At 43.6% G+C, this 22,793-nt stretch overlaps 1 protein-coding gene across 9 annotated transcripts in view; it reads right to left on the minus strand.

The window, feature by feature from the left end:
* The window catches only part of Herc4 (HECT and RLD domain containing E3 ubiquitin ligase 4), a 283,732-nt gene that overhangs the window by 36,670 nt on the left and 224,269 nt on the right, over positions 1-22,793 (minus strand). For all 9 annotated transcript variants that reach the window (XM_075697778.1, XM_075697806.1, XM_075697804.1 and 6 more), the window contains 3 exons: positions 15,315-15,423; positions 5,859-5,933; positions 5,585-5,687 (listed from right to left, as the gene is read on the minus strand). In XM_075697778.1, the coding sequence (XP_075553893.1) occupies positions 5,585-5,687; positions 5,859-5,933; positions 15,315-15,423 (287 nt within the window). The remainder of the gene's footprint in view (positions 1-5,584; positions 5,688-5,858; positions 5,934-15,314; positions 15,424-22,793) is intronic.

Here is a 22,793-nt window from a genome sequence, read left to right on the forward strand (position 1 = left end):
CCATCTGCGTGTCAGGGTGAAGATGTTTTATCATTATGTACATGACTCTGTCGGCTCCTGGCGCCGATTTCGTGCAGCCGTTCAAGGAAGCTTTGAACTCAGCAATGCTAAATGGATGATTGTACGGTTCACTTCCGCTAGCTTTACGGTTCAGTGCCTTACTTTCAGCAATCTGTTTATGTTGCTGGAATGACTGCGAGTAGTTCGCAGAGCTAGAAACTCGCTCGAAGTGTCCTCCCAGAGCGTTCGCCTGGTCTTGAAGGCTGTGGCCTTCATCATCAACCAAAGGCATGTTGTAGGTTTGTCGAGTAATTAATTTTCTTAGCCTGTTCCAGACTTTTGCTTCTTGTGTATAGGAATTTATGCTTGTGACGTATTTTTCCCAGCTTTCTCTTTTAGCGATACGACGCGTTCGTCTGCCTTTGGATTTCACGTGCTTAAAGTTGATGAGGTTTTCTGCCGTTGGAGATTGACGTAGTAAACGCCAGGCTTTGTTTTGCTCCTTACGCGCATTCTTGCATTGCTCATTCCACCACGGCACGCGCTTCTTTTTTGCAGTCCCCTTCGTTTGTGGAATGCACTCTATTGCAGCGTCAATTATAAAAGCGGTAAAATAAGCAATAGCATCATTCACACTAAAATCTTTAAAAGTGTTTCGCTGCATCTGGGTGATTTCCTGAAATTTTTTCCAATCTGCGGATGCAACTTTCCATTGAGGGGTGTGTGGCAGGAATTCAGTTTGTTCTAAAGCTTTGAGGCAGATGGGAAAATGATCACTCCCATATGGGTTTTCGACTACCTCCCATTCTAGGCAAGGTACAAGTGTAGCCGAGCAGATAGCTAAATCTATCGCAGAGTACGTGCCATGTGTTGTGCTATAGAATGTCGGCTCCTTTTTATTTAATATGCATGCACCTGAAGAAACAAGGAAATTTTCTATTAAGCGGCCTTTGACATCGCATCGAGAGTCTCCCCAGAGAGTATGGTGCGCGTTGAAATCTCCAACGAGTACGTAGGGCTCAGGCAGCTCATCGATTAGACTAAGAAATTCTGTTCTTTGGAGTCGATAATGGGGTGGTATATACACAGAAGAGATTGTAATGAGTTTACCTAACAGTAAGGCTCGAACCGCAACTGCCTCAAGAGGCGTTCGGAGTTCCAAGGCCTGGCATGCTACACGCTTATCAACTATAATCGCGACACCACCGGACGAAGCAAAAGCATCGTCACGGTCCTTGCGAAAAATGTTAAATTGGGGTAGAAATCCTGTCTGTGTAAGTTTCAAATGGGTCTCTTGTACACACAGCACCTTTGGATTATATTTACGCAAGAGTTCCTTGACATCATCGAGGTTATGTAGGAGACCCCTGACGTTCCATTGTAATATTTGTGTCTCCATAGCTAATAGTGTGTGTGTGTGCTGTGTGTTAGGAGAGGAAACTTGATTTAGATTACAGGGCCTTCCCAGGCCCTGTAATGCGGAGTTTGTCTTTCTTGCCGCCATCCTGAGACTGGCGGCGGTCCTTGGGCGCTTGCTGCGCCGTCTGGCTTGAAGTAGTGTCCATTGCCTCTTGAGAGGCACTGGACGTCCGCTCTTGTGAGCGGCGCGTTTGTCGTGAAGGCTTCACCTGAGCAGATGAGACCTTCGTGCCTACCAACCCTGAGGTCGATGGGCCCTCTTTCTGTGACGGCGAGGCAGCGTTGGCTGCTATCGCCGAGGGGGCTGGTGGCACAACCTCGGCCACACTCTTTGTGGGCCGGGCTGATGCCGGAGTCTGCTGCAGCGTTGCCCCCTTACGCGCCGCACCAACATAGCCTGCGGTATGAATGAATGAAACACGTTTCCGCGCTTCTTGAAACGATATATTCTCTTTAACTTTCAGTGTAATAATATCCTTTTCTTTTTTCCACGTCGGACACGATCGGGAATATGTGGCGTGATCACCGTCGCAGTTCACACAGTGGAGTGCGCCAGTGCAGTTGTCGGAAGCGTGCTCTTGACCACATTTTGCGCAAGTGAGACGGCCTCGGCAGCTTTGTGAGCCATGGCCAAATCTTTGACATTTGAAACATCTACGTGGATTTGGAATGTATGGTCTTACTCGTGTTTTTGTGTATCCTGTATCGAGAGATTCTGGCAGAACACTTGTAGCAAACGTGAGAACAAGATGTTTTGTAGGAATTTCTTTGTTGTCGCGCTTGATCGTTATTCTTTGTACTTTGACAACTTCTTGTTCCTTCCATCCTTCGAGTAGTTCTTCTTCACTCAGGTTCAAAAGATCGGTGTCTGATACCACACCTCTGGATGTGTTCATAGATCGATGTGGCGTCACTGTGACTTCGACATCACCAAAAGCCAGAATATTTGAAATCTTTTCACATTGGAGCTGGTCACGTACTTCAAGCAGTAGGTCGCCGCTAGCCATTTTAGTAATCTTGTATCCAGGACCAAGAACATCGGTGAGAACTTTCGCAACGGTGAATGGTGAAAGGGTTCTTACTGTCTTATCAGGGCACTGACTATGTACGACGTGGTAGCGTGGGAAGGATTCCTTGCGTTGGGCAGAGAATTGAAAAGTTTCTTCGGTGCGCCCTCTTTTCGAAAGAGGGCAATCAGGAAGTCGGGGAAAGGTGCTTAAAGCCATCAATAACTTATTACATTTCGGCAGCTATGCCAGCCACCCACCATCGAGCCCAACAAGGGGACGCTGCGAGACCCGAAGGAAACGCAGACGCCAGCTGTACATAGCTACTATAACCCAATATAATAGATCCAAGGTTGGATGAACTACACCAGGTTAACCCTCGCTGCCTGGAGAATTGGAAGTAAACGAAGTGAGAAGAAGACAGGAAAGGTGGAAAGTGAGAGAGAAAGATGAAGGTTTAAGAGAGAGAAAGATAGGAAAAGGCAACTACCGATTTCCCCCGGGTGGGTCAGTCCGGGGGTGCCGTCTATGTGAAGCAGAGGCCAAAGGGGTGTGTTGCCTCCGCCGAGGGGCCTTAAAGGTCCAAACACCCAGCATCAGCTCAACCCCCAGGATCCCCCTTTCCCCAGACACGGCTAAGCCGCGCACGGCTACACGCGGGAGGGGCCAACCCTCGTGTGCTCGGGTACGTGGTGTCGCAACACACCAAACGCCTGCTGACGCAGACGCCCCTGCGGGGCTGGCACATCAAAGATTCTAGTGTAATTGCTGGTGCCCATGTGGCTTCCAGAAAGCACTACACAATTCGCATCGTGCATACAGTCAGATTACAAAAAGCGTTGGTGACAACAGCAAATGGACAGAACTATCAACAACATTCAAGAAACTTCCGATACATGCAGGTGCATTGCGCATCAATGGATAATGTTTAACAGTTGTTGGCTGGTGAAAAGCAGTGGCCGAAGAAAGAAGTCATCAGTGAAGAGACGACGGCGCGCTACTCTAGTGCCATTTTGTAGCAGTCGTCGCCACAGACACTACACCTGCACGGCTTTATGCTTTTCTTCTCACACTTTCACCATGTCCTCCTTCTTTGCTTTCCATATCATGCTTCCGCTGCGCCCTCCTTCTCCACTTTCCTCCTCACACTCTTCCTTCTCGGCGATCTTTTCATCCCCCACTGCGCTCTGCATTAGCTCTTTTATCCGCTGTGCTCATTTGCTTGGTTACGCCAGGAACAGCTGCGCTCTATGCAGGAATAGGCACAGAAGAGCTGCGCTCTAAAAAATGAGTCAGCTTTTGTGCGTTTGAAGCAGCCTTGGAGAAGCAAATTGTTAAATTCCTCACCTTTCACTATCTTGGGAAACTGCCAAGACACGCGAAGCTTCTGATAGGCATAATTTATACTTCGAATTGTCGATATATATATATATAACTATTTTGCGATCCCCTGGGAGTTCTATATATCCGGCATAGACTGTATCACAATGCTGCATCAGCCAGAAAAATGCCTTCGTTATATCTGTTATTTGTTATAAGCATGCACATGGATACTGGCAAAAAACAATTGTGATCAGGTCTATGCCTAAGAAACACGAGCGGGGTGCCTCCGGTGGGCCAGCAAAGGATCTTCTGTAGATTTTGATGACCTGTCAGCATCTTGCCGTGCCTATACGAGGAACAGCAACATCAATAAATTACATACACATGCTCTACACCACCATGAAGGTGCAACCGTATGATTGGTGCTATTATGAGAGATTGGCATGTTGATTTGCCAACTGCTGTCCACCAATGCCATGCTGCCGCCACCTACACACTTTTTGGACACGCGGAATATGTGCACGTGGATCCATGTACTACGCTACTAGAGCCGTCAGTCTAGCTTGTGTGTCTGATCTCGTGCTCCATTGCCGATATGGTCTGTGGAGTGCGAACATACTGACAGCAAGCTTCCCCCGATGGCTTGTCACCAGCTGCTCCACCACCCACGCTGCTTAGGAAGCTAGGCCTAATCGGCACCGCTTTATTGAGAGTTGGCAATCAATGTTGCGGTTTAGTCAACATGGCCGCAGCTTTGTTGACAGCTCACGCATGCAATTCATGCCTGAAACATTGTGCAGCATCTGAAATTCCAGTTATTGCCATTATACATTGATGCTATGGGTAGCAGAGCCACAGGAAAGTCTGAATAATCGCGGAGGTCCAAAAAATAAGTCAGCTGAAAAATCGATCGGCAACTCAATTTTGCATCTTTGCTACCAGAATATCTATTTTGAGGCACATGAAAACAAAAATTTGCTACGCTACAACCGATATCATTTCAGATCCTGCATTTTTGATTTCATTATAGCAGCAGAATACTCCATTAAATTGAAACATACCCAGCCAAATCTTTTATTTACTTCCTTATATCCTATAATATGTTACATATGTGCTCACTATACTGAGGTTCAACTGTGTACATGTATACAGCATGTTTCAGCTAAGTTTAGCCAGAGTTTAAAAATATGCGAATGGCACATAGCTGGACAGAACCAAGGTAATGTTGTTTGCCGTCGCTTGGAGATACTCAGATTATTTTTTTTCATTCTACCTAATTACATAATTAGTCCTAATTAACTAATCAGCTTCTCAAATATTATAATTAGATGGAAGGTGTCAATGAGAAAATTATAGAGCAACATGAAAAACTCCTGATACAGCTTTTTGTTGTTCAATACAGGCTACATAAAAGAGTTTTTCCGAGCGTGAAAGAAGCCTGCGAATACACGCAAAGTGCCTCGAGTGGCCAATCGAGCAGCAATTTGGTGAGCATTTACAGGCTTCTTTCATGATCGGAAAAACACTTATGTAGCACGTATTGAGCAACAGTAAGCTGTATCTGAAGTCTTCATGTCGCTCTACAATTTTCTACACTTTTCATCTAATTACAATATTTGAAAAGCTGATTAAGACTAATTATCCAATTAGGCAGAATGAACGATTCATTTGAGTGTCTCCAAGCGACGGCAAACAAAATTACCTTGGTTCTGTCCAGCTACATGGCATTTGCATATTTTTAAACTCTGGCTAAAGTTATCTGAGACTACCTGTATATTTGAACACAATCAAGTGCACAGAAGTAAAAAAGCCTCGTGTAACTAAAAAAAACTTACGCAGAAACTTCTTCTTCTCCTCATAGTCAAGGCTATGAAAGACTCGCCAGAACATTTTCACAGTTGGATGGTTCTTGTGAAACTCGTCTTTGTATTCAGCATTCTTGAAAGAAAAGAGAGAGAGAGAGAAAATTCCAAGCACATCTTTGAATATATCGCACTTCAATGTCTAACATGTGCTACTAGACATGTAACTCTGACATAGCTGCCTGATATACGAAATATCTTGAAATATCTTGGTATATGAATATATCAAGGCTGTACATCATCATACCTTTTCAAGTTCATTCCAGTTGTAATTTTCGCTACCAACCACCAAGACCATTAGTTCTTGAGCGTGAAACAAGTCCTGGATGGAAACAGAGAAAAGTGCACATGAAAACGTGCCAACAATGCATAATACTAGCAATAATTCTGAGCTTTCAAACACTATCATGACAAACACGACTAAATGTTTTTCAACATTTCTTACTCTGAAGGTAGACTTACGCTTGACTGGAATTGCACACTGCTCGCCTGCCACGTGCATGCGGTCATGCAGTTTGAGCGTAAGTCAGCCATAAGCAAGTTCTACTGCTATTAACCCACAGACATCAAGAGCATGTTACCTCTGTGAAATACATGTTTTCATCATTATGATCTGTAGCATTATGGTGTGCAGGCACTACCTGAAACACACAGGACATTTTGTTGACCCTTCCTTCCAGCACTTGCTCTATATTAATTAATTAACGATTTAATTAGCCAATCGATTAATAAATAATTAATTCAACACCGTAGCCCTATTCAGGGATATTGCAGGAGTGGGTAAAAGTATAAGAGAGAGAAAAATATAAAATACAAAAGAAATACAAAAGAAAAAATTGAACGCCCTTCTTATACTGTGAAGGGAAATGCAAGTGAAGCTTGGGATCCGCGGCTCTTCGTTCTCATAACACCTTGGCCTCCCGCTCCCTCACGGCGAGGTCAGCACGTCGTCGACAAGCCCTTTCTTGAGTGAGTTCCCGGAGGCATTCATTAAATACCGCCTGTTCTTCGGCCAAACGCACAATGCGTATCCCACTCCCACTGCCATTCCTTCAACGCAGCCTGCTCTTCGACAGAATGAACCAAACGCGGCCTCCCCATTTGAGTGCCAGGCCTGAACTGGCGGGAAATGGTAGGCGCGAGGCGACCGAACATGTCATCACACCCTTTCCCTCCTCCAGAGAAAAGGGACACCCTGTGATTAGGTCGCGCCTTGCGCTGTGTCTACTTCTTCATGCACATAAAATCCCGCTTTAAAGGGCACATATGATGAACCGACAGTGGATGAATCAGTTAGCATGGTGGTCTCGCAACCCTGAGGTCAGTGGTTCGAATCCGCAGCTCGACAAGCAATTTTTATTTTCCTGCGGTTTGGGTTTTTTCGTACGGCAACACCAACACCGACACAAGTGAGGAAATACAAGCTTCACTTGAATATAAGCAAAACAGTAAAGTTAACATGAGTCGGTACATTATAGTGAGGTACAACTTTATCACCAATGTGTCTCTAAAAAATCCAACAGTGGCAATTCAAGGAAAGAACTGGGCATTGTGTTCCAGCCTTAGACAACTCAGGGAACAAATGGTGTTTGAAGTACTTCTGTTCAGGCAAGTTGGTATAACAAGTTTAAGCAGCATGAAAAGACGGTGACAACAAGGAACACATACACACAGGCACCATGTTGCAGTCTTTCCACGCTGTTTAAACTTGAAATGCATTTGAAGTTGCTAGCATGCACAAAAGATGGCTTGAGGTTGAGCCTGGGTCATCTTCTAGTTGAAAAAGCACTGACCATTGCGAGGTAAGCATTAGCAAATAGACAACAAGATAAGTGACTAATGTAGTACAATATTTTCATAGATTCAATGTGCTACGTACCTAGTGCACACCAGGGGAAAATTCAAGGAAGTCAGGGAAGATGACAGTTAAAAATCCTAATCATAACAATGACAAATGAAACTGCTTTCCTTCATTCAGATTCAATTTTGTGAGTGCCGCACTCCTAATATGGGCTCCAGATGCATGAAGCATATAACATAAATAAAAATATATTCTAAGCATTGAATAAGTGCTTTATACATTAGCAATTTCGTTTTCTTCAGCTTTCGATAAAATCAGTAACCAAATATTTTTTAGTGCTTTTGCTGTAAAGTGATCAACCTGCTGAGACCATTGCATGTTGTGCATGATGACGTCCCCTAGGTACTTATATGCTCGAGGAACTACTGCATTGTTTGATGTATAATTATGAAGCAAAGCAAAATGGCTGTTCGCAAATTACACGACAGTTTCTTGGAAGTTAGTATGTATCTGCCAACCTGTGCACCACGTACAGGACCTGGTAAAGGACTCCTCCGTAAAGGACTCATGTCAAGACGGGCTCTTGACATGATACTGATGGGTAGGTCATTTATGAAGATCAAAGATAAGCAAAGTTTGAGAACAGAGCCCTGCGAGATGTCTGAAGTTACCTCTGCAGTAAGTAGAACTAACTGCGGGCAAAAATTTAGAAAACTGGCTATCCATCAAAGTAGTTTCAAAGTAGCTTACTGTAAATCACGGTTCTAAGGCTTTCAAAAAGTGGAAAAAACACTACACCTCTTTGTTTGCCAATATCATGACTGCTAGAAATGCAGTGTGCAAATTCTACTAGTTGAGTTACTGTGCTGAAACCGTAACAGAATCCATCTTGAGTATTAGAGAGACACAATGTTATTGGATTGAAGGTATTCTATAGTGTGTGTGCTTGTGTGCGATATGTTCTAGTACCTTGCATGAATTGAAATTAAACAATATAGACCTATAGTTAGAAGCTGTTTTTCACCAGCCTTATAGGGCAGGGCTTTGGCTAGCTTCCCGGTATGGCTTTCGACACTGTAGTCAACAATTTATTGAAAATGACAGCCAAATAATGAGATGACCAGAGAAAACAATGGACTAGAAAACTGTTTGGGCCTGAGCACTTCTTTGTTAAGTTTAGTATCAGATTCAGTACAGTCGAACCCGGCTATATCGAACTCGAAAAAAAAAAAAAAAACGCCTATCAGTTTGATATAGAGCATAATTCGATATAAGCTTGCTAAAGATTTGGATCTCATAAAAGCACATACCATTTATAAAATAACTTTATTGATGAAACTAGCTTAGTTTCCCATGAAATAGTCCTGTATTTTCTTCTGCTTGAGCAATTTCGCTGCCTGCGATGCACGCACTTCTCCACATTGTTTAAGGAGTCGGAGCACCTGACGCCGCAACCTTCCGCATTCGCGCAGAAGCACCACACAAGTGCGAGTGCACCAATCACCTTGGAGGATGTGGGCAAAGGAATGTCGTTGCTTTCCTCATTGTGCCCACTTTCACTTGTGCTCGGTACGATGTCGGCAATGTAGTCTTCGTTTTCGGGCTCTCCCATGGTCACAACACCATCATCTGCACTCACAAACTCGTCAACTGTTGTCAACAGCTTCCGGAAATTCTGACAGCTCACTCCAAATTTGGGCAACACCTGCAACGGCTTTGTTGCATTCATCAGAATTTACAGTCATCACCGAGCACGCGGAGGCCGGCACGTCTGAAGTAATTTTGGGTGAACCATTTGAACACGGCCGCACGTATGCATTGGGTGCCGCGGGCACCGAGTCACGAGTTTGGCCGCTTTAGCCCTAATCTCCCCTTTATTCTTCAAGATCGTGCTGAGAGTGCTCCTCAGAATCTTGCACGCTGCAGAGACATCCGACTTCACACCACGTTTGACCTGATTTATCGATTCGAGCTTCACGATGAAAGGTGAATTCTGCCGCTTCATCATGGCAACACTCTGGGAGAAGGCCTACAAGGCACAAACACAATGAACCAGAAAAGCAGCGAGACAACTCGCACTTGTGCCATCTTGCACGACGAAGGCACAAGAGCCTCTGATTGGCTGTCTGAGCAAGCTCTGCGGGCGGGCCAGGATCATTTTTTGCAGTGGGGTGTCGACGGCTCACCCGAGGCAGCGCGGTCACAGTAGGGAGAGCTGTTGGATAGAGCCGCGCTGCCGGGCTTCCCCACCACAGCAAGGGAAAGTCAACTTCTGGGGGCACTTTTCCGCTGCTTGATGTTCTATATATCGGAAGTAGCTGCTACTATTGTTCAATGTAAGCATAATTTTTGCTATATATACTCATTGTAACTATACTGTGTTCAGAAATTGTTCGATATATAGAATAACTCGATGTAAACAGGTTTGATATAGTCGGGTTCGACTGCGTACCATTTTTACCGATTACAAAAGCACCGATAGAGAGCTCAGGATCATTAACTGTAAATGGTAGCAAAAAGTTGTCATTGTGTGCATACACAGATTGGAAGTAAAGATCAAAAGCATTAGCCATCTCGGTCAGATTATAAATGGTTGTGCCTTCTGATGGAAAAGAAACTACTCTCCTACACAAATTGTTTGCTCAGTCAGGTGACCAAACAGCATACAATTTTGGGCACCTGTGGTTGCAGCTGTGTGCAAGTACTGATCCCTGTGTTTGCTCCGTCCATGTAGTGAATCTAATCTGCATGGTCCACTGGGCAGCACTGTTAGACTGCTGCTGTATCCACGGAATGTACACATCTCCCAATTATGTCTCTCAACTTCAGCTACTGCATTTGCCACCTACTGTAGAAGAAGCACTACAAAAAACAGTGGTTGCAGCTGTGTGCAAGTACTGATCCTTGCGTTCGCTCCATCCAGGTTCGTTGCTCTCTTGTACACTCAATTCTTTATTGTGCATTTGCCTGCCTCCATTGTTGCCTCTATTCTTGTGTTTACTTTTTGCATTTCTAATCTCTAGCATGCTGACTTGTGTTGAACTAGCAATGAAATTGCAGGCTCTTCGTTAGGAGGTTGCCAAACTGAAAACTAGCCTAGTGATGTTCAATGACCTTTATGAATGTGTGAAAAATGACAATGAGGCAATGACCAAAGAAAACAAGGTCTTGAGAGATGAAAACAAGAAACTTAGTAAACAAATCTGTGATCTCAAACAATATTTGTGGCTAAATAATGTTCAGCTGAAAGGCATCCCAAGACAAAAGGCAAAAACTGCCTGGCAGTGGTCCAAATTATTGGTGAGAAGATTGGTTGTCCAATCACCAATACAGATATGAACACAGCGTGGCCGCAAAAAAATGGAAGCCAAATTAATGTGCAATTCTGTTAGAGAAACAAGAAGGCTGAATTCACTAAAAAGGCAAGAAAGGCACGGCTGTCTACCATGGACATAGGATTTGACCAGAGTACAGGCCCCAAACCTGTGTATGCAGATAATCACCTCACACCACAGTGAAAGCCCCTTTCCTTCTTGGCTTCTGAAGAAGCCGTAAAAAAATGGACACAGCCTGAAATAAGTGAGAAAGAAACTTGGCATAGGAGAAACCAAGATGTATGCACTGAAAGATAAGAAGGGTAATATCATCAGCAATCTCAAAGACATAGTAAAAGCCGTGGAAGAATTCTATACTGACCTGTGCAGTACCCAGAGGAGTCAGAATACCTCAATTAGAATCAATTAGAAACAGTAATGAACAGGATACAGAAACTCCTCCTATAACTAGCGACGAGGTCAGAAGGGCCTTGCAAGATATGAAACAAGGAAGAGCGGCAGGAGAAGATGGAATAACAGTCGATCTAATCAAAGATGGAGGAGACATAATGCTTGGAAAACTGGAGGCTTTTTATATGAAGTGTCTATTGACTGCAAGGGTCCCAGAAAACTGGAAGAATGCAAACATTATACTAATCCACAAAAAGGGAGACGCTAAAGAATTGAAAAGTTATAGACCCATTAGCTTACTCCCAGTATTATATAAAATATTTACCAAAATAATCTCCAATAGAATAAGGGACACTGGACTTTATAGTCAACCAAGGGAACAGGCTGGCTTCAGGAAGGGATACTCTACAATGGATCACATCCATGTCATTAATCAGGTTATCGAGAAATCCGCAGAGTACAATCAACCCCTCTATATGGCTTTCATAGATTACGAAAAGGCATTTGATTCAGTAGAGATACCAACAGTCATAGCGGCATTACGTAATCAAGGAGTACAGAATGCTTACGTAAATACCTTGGAAAACATCTACAGAGGTTCTACAGCTACCTTAATTCTACACAAGCAGGAAGATACCTATAAAGAAAGGCGTCAGACCGGGAGATACAATTTCTCCAATGCTATTCACTGTGTGCTTGGAAGAAGTATTCAAGTTATTAAACTGGGAAGGCTTAGGAGTAAAGACCGACGGCGAATATCTCAGCAACCTTCGGTTTGCCGATGACATTGTTCTATTCAGCAACAATGCAGACGAGTTACAACAAAAGATTGAGGACCTTAACAGAGAGAGTGTAAGAGTGGGATTAAAGATTAATATGCAGAAGACAATGATAAATAGCCGGGCAAAGGAGCACGAGTTCAGGATCGCCAGTTGGCCTGTAGAGTCTGTGAAGGAGTATGTTTACCTAGGTCGACTAATCACAGGGAACCCTGATCACGAGAAGGAAATTCACAGAAGAATAAAAATGGGTTGGATCGCATACTGCAGACATTGCCAGCTCCTGATTGGAAGCTTACCATTATTATTCAAAAGGAAGGTGTACAATCAGTGCATTTTACCAGTGCTGACATATGGGGCAGAGACTTCGAGACTGACAAAGAAGCTTGAGAACAAGTTAAGAACTGCACAAAGAGCGATGGAATGAAGATTGCTAAGCATAACGTTAAGAGACAGAAAGAGAGCGGTTTGGATCAAAGAGCAAACAGGTATAGACGATATTCTAATTGACATCAAGAAAAAAAAATGGAGCTGGGCAGTGGTACGGTTGGCATCTAGCACACCATGCAAAAAGGATTTTCGCCCACCATGCCTCGTCGAAACAAAGCGTGACTTCCTAATTCGCCATGGTCATCTCGCGTGTCTGCCAGTCTGGCGGAAGCCCCGCAGTGTTTACAGGCCTCTTTTGTGTGTGTGTGCGACTTTAGAGGGACCCTTTCCTCGAACTGTGAGAACATCCATGGACTAGCAACGCGCAGAAGAGAAGGACAAGCATCTACAATTCCTGGAGGCTTGGCATAACCAGGGGCTTGGATAACCAGAGGCTTGGTATAAACGGAGGCGGGGCCCTCTTTCCGCGAATCAGACTCTGTGTCTGTCACGTGACGTCGACGGAAGCAAGATCCCTCCCATGATTGTAGAGAGCCTATTTAAGGGGCTCCGAAATGTACTTTTTTTGACACTTCATTCTCTTCTCTTCATCTTTCACCAACCTTCGAATAAACCGTGCAAGTTTCGCACTAGAAATAGTCTCGTCCTTGCCTGGTTGCCATGGTCTACCAGATGCCTGCAGCCCACCGACAACGCCACACTACCCAATAGTAACGTCAGTCGAGCTTCGATAGGCAGGCGTCGCTACAACTCAGCAGCAGTATGATACGCTACCCTGGAGTACGCAACAGCAGGTCATGTAATGCGCAGGTTAGATAACCGTTGGACCATTAGGGTTACAGAATGGGTACCAATAGAAGGGAAACGCAATCGAGGGGAGAAGACTAGGTGGAGCGATGAAATTAGGAAATTCACGGGCACTAATTGGAACCGGTTAGCACTGGACAGGGGTAATTGGAGATCGTAGGGAGAGGCCTTCGTCCTGCAGTGGACATAAAACAGGCTGATGATGATGATGACTTAGACAAAGCGATGTGTTGACTCGCTCAATTTGTGCAATGAATTAGTACAGTAGACTGGACATCAGTAATTAAGAAGGATTGTGCAGAAAAGGCTTTTGCATCTTTCTTGGAAACAATAGCTAAGAGTATAGAAAACTGCACCACTTGCACTACTGTGACGAAGCAAAATGGCTGTTCACAAATTACACAACAGTTTCTTCGAAGTTAGTATGTATCTGCCAACCTTAACCGCCAAAAGAAATTAAAGTTGCTGCCTTGTAACCTTAAAGTCATGCTTTCAGAAATATTCTCCAAAGCTATCTTCATTATTAAGGTGTGATAACCGCAATTTGACCAGGATCTTATTGTAAAAAACACAAGCAACATGACATGCTGCTGGAAAATTATTGAAGAGCTTCTGAACAAAAATGATTGCTCAGAGACCACAATGAAAATAAAGCTAGGCAACGAAATTTATGCTGATCCTGATAGAATAGATAATGCATTCAGTGAACATTTTTGCACATATACAGATACGTAGCAAGCGGCATGTCCTTTACCTGATATACCACAGTGTAGTCATTCTTTTTATCTGCATTCGACAACTGTAGATGAATTTCATCAGGTCATTACATTTTTGAAGACTACAAACACTGGCATAGACCATATTGATCCTTGTAAAGTAAAACTAATTTTGGATTAAATAATGTCAGTTTTGGCACAAATCATTAACAAATTGTTCTCTGCAGGGGCGCTTCCAAGCTGCCTTAAAGCTGGTAGAATAGTTCCTGTTTTCAAAAAAGGTGATCATACTTCAGTAGGGAATTATAGGCCAACTTGTATCCCTTTTTTTGGTAAAGCGATTGAAAAGCTATTCCACACTTAATTAATGTGCTACTTAAAGAAATTTAACCTTTTGTCTCCTCAGCAATTTGAATTTCACCTAGGATATGCAACTCTACTGGCACTTACTACTTTAACTGAAGAAATTAAGCAAGCTATTGACAGAGGCCTAATTGTGAGATCTGTATTTATCGACCTGACGAAAGCCTTCGATGCCATAAACCATCGCATACTACTTGTTAAGTTCGAATCATTCCGCATATCTGGCCCTCCACTAAATTTTATTAGAAACTACTTCAGTAACCGGTCTCAAATGATACAGGTTAATGGCCATCTCTCATCATCCAAGCCAATTAACATAGGAGTCACACAGGGATCAATTTTAGGCCCACTTTTACTTTCTTATGTTTATTAATGACCTATCCACTATTCTTGCTAAAACCAAGTGCATAATTTATGCTGATGACATGACCATCTTTACATCCAGTAAATCAGTTGCCACGCCCCCAGTCTAACCTTAACACCAACTTGAACAATATTACTTTATGGTGCCAATATTATAATCTTCAGATTAATCCCACTAAAACCACTTTTATTCCACTTTCTGCAAATTTCAATCAACGTCACACCTTCCGTTCACATTGGTGATTACGTCATACAGGTTTCAAATGAAGTGCAGTTTCTTGGCATCATTTTAGATACTGAACTAAAATTTCATGGACACACCCAATCACTCATGAATAAGATTGCATATGGCATCTACATAATCATCAGACATCTACATAATAATCAGACAAGAACTTATTTTCCACCTCACCTTGTACAATTTTTGTATTTTGCTTATACGTTTTCATAACCATCTTTCGTATTGTGTATCGTCGCGGGCCAATACGTATTTTACACACAGTGAACGTCTGCAGTGACTTCAGAACCAAGCTACGAGACTAATGACTTTCAGCCCATTTGATTTGTCCTGAAGGTCACTGTTTCCTAAACTTAACATTCTCCCGTTACAACAATTATTCCGTCAGAAACTACCCATATATGCATATAGGCTCATCATACATGACACCTACATTGAATGTATTGATCCTGAACACATTACTGATGACAGCAGTACCCCGCTTGTTAGTACCGAGCTTGTTTAGAAATGGCTATGCTTACCAGGACTTTGCTGCTACAGACTTTGTAGAAGCCTTGAGAAAATGCCTCAAAGCAGTGTTTGACTGATGTGTTGAGGACAAAGTCCACGTAGAGATCCACATACTCCTGCCTGCAGTACAATGTAAAATTGCCAATAAGAGACTTGCAAAGCACAATGCTATACTGCTACTATTTCCCACAAAATGAAAAAAAAAAAATAGTCATGGCTAACATGAACTACCACCATAACATAGAACTATCACTGTTTGCATTAAATTTGTTTAAATACTTCGCAAGACTTAGGACATCCAGCATAGTTTGTCTCTAATAATTTACAGAGAATCTTATGAAACAAGTTTCATTCTGTACACTACCAGTATTAACATTCTGCATAAGGCCCAGTGTTATTTAAATGATTCTTCTCAATACAGTTGAACCTTGATAAAACGAGCATTGATATAATAAATTATCAAATATAATGAAGCAAATATAAAATTTTGCTTGTTGATATCAGCATGTAATGAATATATGCTTATAACAAATACTGAATATAACGAAGGTACACAGTGAACCCCCATTAACTCGAAGCTGTAAAAGCTCGAAAAAAATTTCAAGATAAGCAAAATCATGAAAATAGAAGCCCGCTGGTTGCACATAGGCCACATGTAACCTTTCTGAAAAGCCACTAGTATAATACTCTCGGTCACTTTCGCATCTATTGGCACCAGATACAGTGGCACCTACGGGCAACAGCATTACTGGCACTGCACCAAGATGGAATGTTTGGCAGTCAAGACGATTGATCCAAATGCAATATTTGAAGCCAGTCATCTGGGCATAACCAGTTTCAGACATCCAAAAAGCTGACGCTGCTACTTTCTGCATCTGAATGAATTCTGAACAATTTCACTTTGTTATCTGAAACTGAACTGTGTTAGAGTGCAATTGTCATGTCTTTAGCAAACACTTATGAATGACACAGCACTTAAGCCTTATCAAGCATCCTTATCAAGCCACGATCTCACTGAACCGCTGTGGGGTTGCTCACTCACATCCTGGCTTCTTTTGGGTGCAGCATGTGGGCTGATCACACCAGCTCAAAAGCCCATATGATCCTACTCAAGGTCACAATTAATACTGTGACCATACTGAAAGACTTCACCTCCCAGCTCACCACTGCTGCACGAGGCCACACAGAACAAAGTGACAGCGAGCAGCTGAGCAAGTGTGCATGTGTGGTGATAGATAGAAAGGGGGGGGGGACTATCAGGGAGCACTAGCCAGTGCAGCATCTGGCTCAGCTGGCAAGCTGTCACCGGTAGAAAAGTGAGTGCAAGCAACATGGCCGACGCTGCCCCATTGCCTTTTAGAGCACAGCTATTAATGGCCCATTTCTGCGGCGAGCGGCAGCATCAGCGGCATAACTGAGTGAACGAGTACACAAGCACAAAGATGAAAAAGTGAACATGGAGCGGCAGATGAAAGATGCGACTCGTGAACAGCAGACACCAATGAGAGCGGCCCCTTCAGTGACGTGCACGTGGGAAACTGGTATTATGTGGACCCACCCGACCGCTCGATGCATACTCGTATCAAGCCTCAGCCAGACCGCTAGTTTTGTACGATCGTCTGCTCGCATCTGCTCTCGCTTGCACTTGTTTGGTTTGCTTGGTTTGGTCTCATTTGCATTTGTTTCAGTTGTCATGGTTTGCAATTGTTCTGCAATCTGATTGCACAATGCCAATTGTGTAGTACTTTCTGGAAGCCAAGTGGCAGCAGCGATTACACTGGAACCTTTGACTAGTCATGCATAAAAGCCGACGCACTTGAACCAAGATCAAATTTTCAATGATTGCCGATTCTGCTACATGTCTCTCTCACATTCTTTGCCTCAATATATTGCAAAACAAAAACACATATAGAGCTGTGCCCAAATTTCCCATTAGGGAGTATCGTAATCGTCAGTGAACTTGTTTCCTGGTATGTTCAAAGTCGAAATTTAGAGCCCGGTATAAAGCTTTTCGAGATAAGAGGTGAAGAACACAACTAAATTTTTCAATTCAATTGGGCTGATACCACAGCCAGAAAAAAATTTAGACTTCACCAATGTTTCGAGATATCCGAGTTTGAGTTAACAAGGGTTTGTTGGTTGTGACTTCATTATAATGAGGTTTGACTGTATAACACAGTAAGCTTCCTCAAGCTCAATTTTACACACACAAAAGAAGAATAAGAAAAAAAAAGAAATACTTGCATTACATTTGCGCAAATACGCTCAATATAGAAATTATGAGATCATTCTTTTATTGGTTTCTAGCCAAAGTTCTCTTCACGATGGGCGGCAGGCGAAATTCCGCCTACTCCCAAACTTTACTGCCAACCCTTATGAAGGGTGACTCAGCAATTAGAGTGGTCATTTTGATCAAAGCTTCCAATTTCTTTTAAAAAATTTTTCATGATATTCAGGTTTTCCTTTATCATGTGGTGAAATATTAGAATGAAGTCTGAAGTCAAAGTTGAGAAAATGGCACTTTTCAAGTGTGCATTTGGCTAAAATTGAACAGAAAATCGGGCTTCCAGAGATGCTGTCACACCGTAGATCATGCAACTAGCCATCCTAGTGCGGCTTTTCATTGACACAATGCTGTGATCTTGGTACCATCACAAAGAGGAGATATTGGAGCTTCAAATAGCGACAACATTGTATTTCCCCATGCAACATTAAAAGCAGAAGAAGCAAGCAAGAAAGAGTAACTCTGGTGTTGTGATCAGCACTGACAAGATGGTGAATTCGACAATATGATTGATTTGACAATGCGCAGAATAGCACAGCTGGTAACATTTGGCGATCCTGGTAGGCTGGGTCACGGGCTCACATTTCTTTTGATAATGTGTCCACGATGCAAAAATGTTGAATATACCATTCAAAATGGTACAGAAAATATAGAAAGCTTATCTGCGTGTGTACCCCTCCCCCTCCCCCCAGCCCCCTCCAATTCGTCGTTGCAATTCCTCGTTGCAAGATGTCCACCGCTCAAAAGTTTTTGGGGGGGGACTCTTGTTCCAGCGAAAATATAAGGCACTATTTTCTTGGTATTCTCAGACAGGAGCCATGAACATACGTTATTGGGATCTACAGTAAATTCTCTGCTCAGGCATGCAAGCAAGTCTTTTGAATGATTTAATCTCGAACCTGTCTAGAGTACCAGAAGTACATCCGTACTTCTACCAGAGGGAACAAGTGATTGAAATTGGAGCCAGTGATAACGTCCTCAGGTAAAAATGATGAATTAGAGCCTCCAAGTGTTTTTTGTTCACAGGAGGCAGATAAGTTGCTGTCTGCCATGTATCAAGTAAACAAACCCTTGTCTGCCTAAGGAAACATCTTTTCATGCCTGAAATTAGAATTCAGAAATTTTATATACTTGAAATTGTACAACATATAGGTTATGCTATACAGCTTTTCATTATTTATATGTTATGCACAATCACAACACAGTGCAACCCCAGCCATAGCGACTGCATTTCGATGGGGGCAAATTGCGAAGACACTTGTGTACTTGGCTTTAGGTGCACGTTAAAGAACCCCAGGTGGTCCAAATTTCCGGAGTTCCCCACTATGGCGTGCCTCATGATCAGATTGTGGTTTTGGCATGTAAAACACCATAATTTAATTTTAAAAACAGAATGCAATTTCGCTGTTGTAAACATGTAAACAAGCAAGCACAGCTACTCGTTGTGGTTTTTCAAGTGGGTGCCAACATGAGCTCACAATATTCCAGCATGCACTATGGCAACACACGGGAAGCCCTTGTTGGGAAAGTGCAGCAGTGAAATATATTGTCACGTTGTAGTGATCATGAAGAAAACAGTCACAAAACTGTGAATGACGGAACTTTTTATTAAGCGAACCTGCGACCACTAAAGCAAGTTACAGTCAAAGCGCAACGATAGCAGCAAACACAGTCAGCGATCATCGAAATCTGATGCGGGGCAAGCGCTTTGGCTTTTATGTATGAGTCATCGAAGGTTCCAGAATAGTCGCTGGTGCCCGTGCATCTTCCAGAAACCACTACACAATTGATGTCGTGCATTGAAAGAATTTCTAGAAAAGCTCCCGTGGAAACACCGCATCTGTCAATAAAAGCCGACTTTCGGAGCTTTTCTAGAAATTCTTTCAATGTACTTGAAGTCGACGCTGATTGGGTGGAGAGATGGCGTTTTTCTGCAGAAATCAGGCATTTGTATTGGCTCAAAGGGTGCCCCTATTCTTAGCAACATTTACCTGAGTAAGGTTGACAACTGCTTAGAGAAAGCCTTAGGTGATAGCGTTATCAAGATATTTCATTACGTTGATGATTACCTGATTTTCTGCAATAGGGAAGAATTCGATTCCGCTGCTACCTCAGTAAGTGAGCAATTTAAACTTTATGGGGTAGGATTAAAGTTTACCAAGGAATTTCCTCAGCGATGCGTAATTCAGTTTCTTGACATTTCCGTGATCTTCGAACAAAATCATGTTTGTTGGCAGTACTCCCCAAGATCTTCGAAGACGTTGCTAAACTTTCAATCCAAGCATTCTAAATTAGTAGAAAACGGAATTGCCATGTCGTGCCTTAAGTCTTCCCTCACCAGATCCTGCATGCACAAAATGAGTGCCAGTTTTAATGCGCAGGTCCGGCGCCTATTAGAAGCAGGTTATCCTAGTGTAGCGGTGGCCACTGTGGCTGAGCGCCTAAAGAAGTCGGTTTCGAGAGGGACGGACGTGATTACAGAAAGCAGTAATAGCAAAAAAAGAGTAGTGGCTATTCCGTATATTCATTCAGTGTCGCACAGGCTTAAAAAAGTTGCTAGTAGATATGATGTTAATGTTGCTTTCACTGCTCCCAATAAGCTAGGTAAGATATGCGCTGCCGTACAGAATAAACAGGAGCAGGTAAAAGGCAAAAAACAAACAGATATTTGTCCAGTAAAGCACAATAAGAACAACAGTTTTACTGACTGTTGTATGGGTGTGGTGTATAAAATTCCCCTTAGCTGTGGCTAGTTCTACGTAGGGCAAACGAGGCGGTGTATCAATCAGAGGCTAATGGAACATAAAAGGTTGCTAACCGGTGGATCGCCTTCTAATCTTTCGCTACATTGCCGAGATTGTAACTGCACGCCAGAGTTAGATGAATATGTGATAGTGTACAGGCATAAGAATGAAGATACGCGTCTTATGGTAGAGGCATGGCATATCTATAATGGTGGAAGTGCGTGCGTGAGTCAGCCTTCGATTACTTTACATAAGGAAGAGATTAAGTGCCTTAACAGTTATCTCTCACGTAGACCGGCATGTGTACCTGATCGACACGTGGTGTTACCATTCCTGAGCATGCGCAGATGAGTTTTGTGTCTTCTTTCTTTTTTCGCCTCAGTGCTCCCTTCAGTTGATATTCGGCGTTCGTGTTGTCCACTTCTCTACTCTTGTGCCCTGTCTGCACGCCTCACTTCTATTTTGCATAATGAATCCTTACCAACTAGCTCAGCTTTCTGTCGTTTTGTCAGAACGGTTTATTCTGCATAACATGAACTATTTCAGGTCATTAGCGGCACCGTTGTGACAGCATAATGCCATCTGGCACTACCTCATAGTCCAGTGCGCCATTTCGTCAGATGATCTTGTAGGGTCTGAAGTAGCATCGCAGAAGTTTCCAAGACCTCATCAACGTATTGGGGTCCAAGCCAAAACACGGTCACCAGGCTGGTACTCCATGTGTCGTCGTTGGAGATTGTAGTGCCGGCTGTCGGTCCTCTGCTGATTCTTGATAAATAGGCGGGCAAGCTGTCAGGCTTCTTCGACACAGTGGAGATAGGCGGCGACGTCGGGATTCTCTTTGTCAGTGACGTGCGGCAGCATGGCGTCGAGAGTCGTCGTCAGGTTCCTTCCGTAAACCAGCTTGAATGGCGTGATCTGCATTGTTTCTTGCACGGCCATGTTGTAAGTGAAGGTTACGTACAGAAGGACAGCATCCCGTGGCTTGTGTTCGACGTCGACGCATGTTGCCAACATGTCGGCAAGGGTCTTGTTTAGCCTTTTCGTAAGACCTGCTGGTGGTAGGCAGTTGTCCTCCTGTGGCAGTGTTGCAGAACCACTTGCGTGAGCTCCGTTGTAAAAGCCGTTCCTCAGTCGGTGATGAACACTTACGGGGCAATATGTTGTAGCAATATATTCTCGACAATGAATTTTGCCACATTGGCCACACTGCCTTCAGGCAGGGCTTTTGTTCCAACATAGTGGGTAAGGTAGTCGGTAGCCACGACGATCCACTTATTTTTGGATGTTGACGTCAGAAATGGCCCCAATAAGTCCATCCCAATTGGCTGTAGCAGTCCTGCTGGCCTTGTTGGGGATGTCCTGCGTTGCTGAGTCTCAGTATGTCCCGACGTAATGGGCGACATCAGTGGTAAGGTGTGGCCAGTAGTAATTCTCTTGTATCCTTGTGAGTGTATGGAAAAATCCAAGGTGCCCGGCAGTCTGAACATCATGCAGGGCATGCAGGATTTCTGGCTGCGATGCTACAGGCATAATGGGAATGTGGTTTGCGCGGACTGGGGTGAAGTTCTTTTTTACAAGGACGTCATTTTGCAGGCAAAACGAAGACAATCCTCGCCCAAATGCCCTCGGGACAACAGCGGTGTTGCCTTCCAAATACTCAACGAGGCTTTTTAGCTCCGGGTCTGCTTGTCGTTGTTCAACGAAGTCTTCCACGCTTATTGTACCTAAGAAGGCATCGTCAACTTTGTCATCTTGCAGTGGCAGGTCAATGGGGGCACGTGATAGGCAGTCGGCATCAAAGTGCTTGCGTCCAGATTTGTAGACGACGGTGATGTCAAATTCCCGGAGTCTGAAGCTCCAACGTGCAAGGCATCTTGAAGGGTCCTTTAACCCTTTCAGGGTCAATGACGTAAATATACAGCGCTGTGAACAAGTCCAAAATGATCGATGCTGTATATTTATGGCGCCGTCTGTACGCTTAAAAAGCCCGCCAATTTCCTCATTTTTCCTTTCCTGGCATGTACTGCCACTGTGTGGGAATACAGGGAATTTCTTTCTCGTGCCTCCCTCTCTCGGTTTCTGTTCCGTGGTTTGTTTTAGAGCTAGTTTGCTCCGGCGCGTCTACATACTACCGCTCGCGCATTGGCATGCAAGCGGGCGGGCGGGCGGCAGTTTGGGTTTTGTTCTGCGAGTGGTTTTGGCTTCTTGTGCTCGCAAAACTGATAGCTACGTCATTACTGATCGCTCAAAGGACGGCCGCCTGTTTTTTACTAGTTTAGTGCTCACAGGGGTGAGCACAGGAAGGATGCCGCTGTGCATGCATTTCCTTTTCTTTTCTTTTTTTTTTGGGAGACTCGCAATATCCAATTGCCTCTGCTTGGCAATAAGATGAAGATTAGTGGAAGTCTGTCACACGTTTTGCTTTTTTGACAGGCACACAACCACACAGTTTTCTTGGG

Source organism: Dermacentor variabilis, chromosome 1 (genome assembly GCF_050947875.1).
Source record: "Dermacentor variabilis isolate Ectoservices chromosome 1, ASM5094787v1, whole genome shotgun sequence".
Classification (NCBI taxonomy): domain Eukaryota; kingdom Metazoa; phylum Arthropoda; class Arachnida; order Ixodida; family Ixodidae; genus Dermacentor; species Dermacentor variabilis.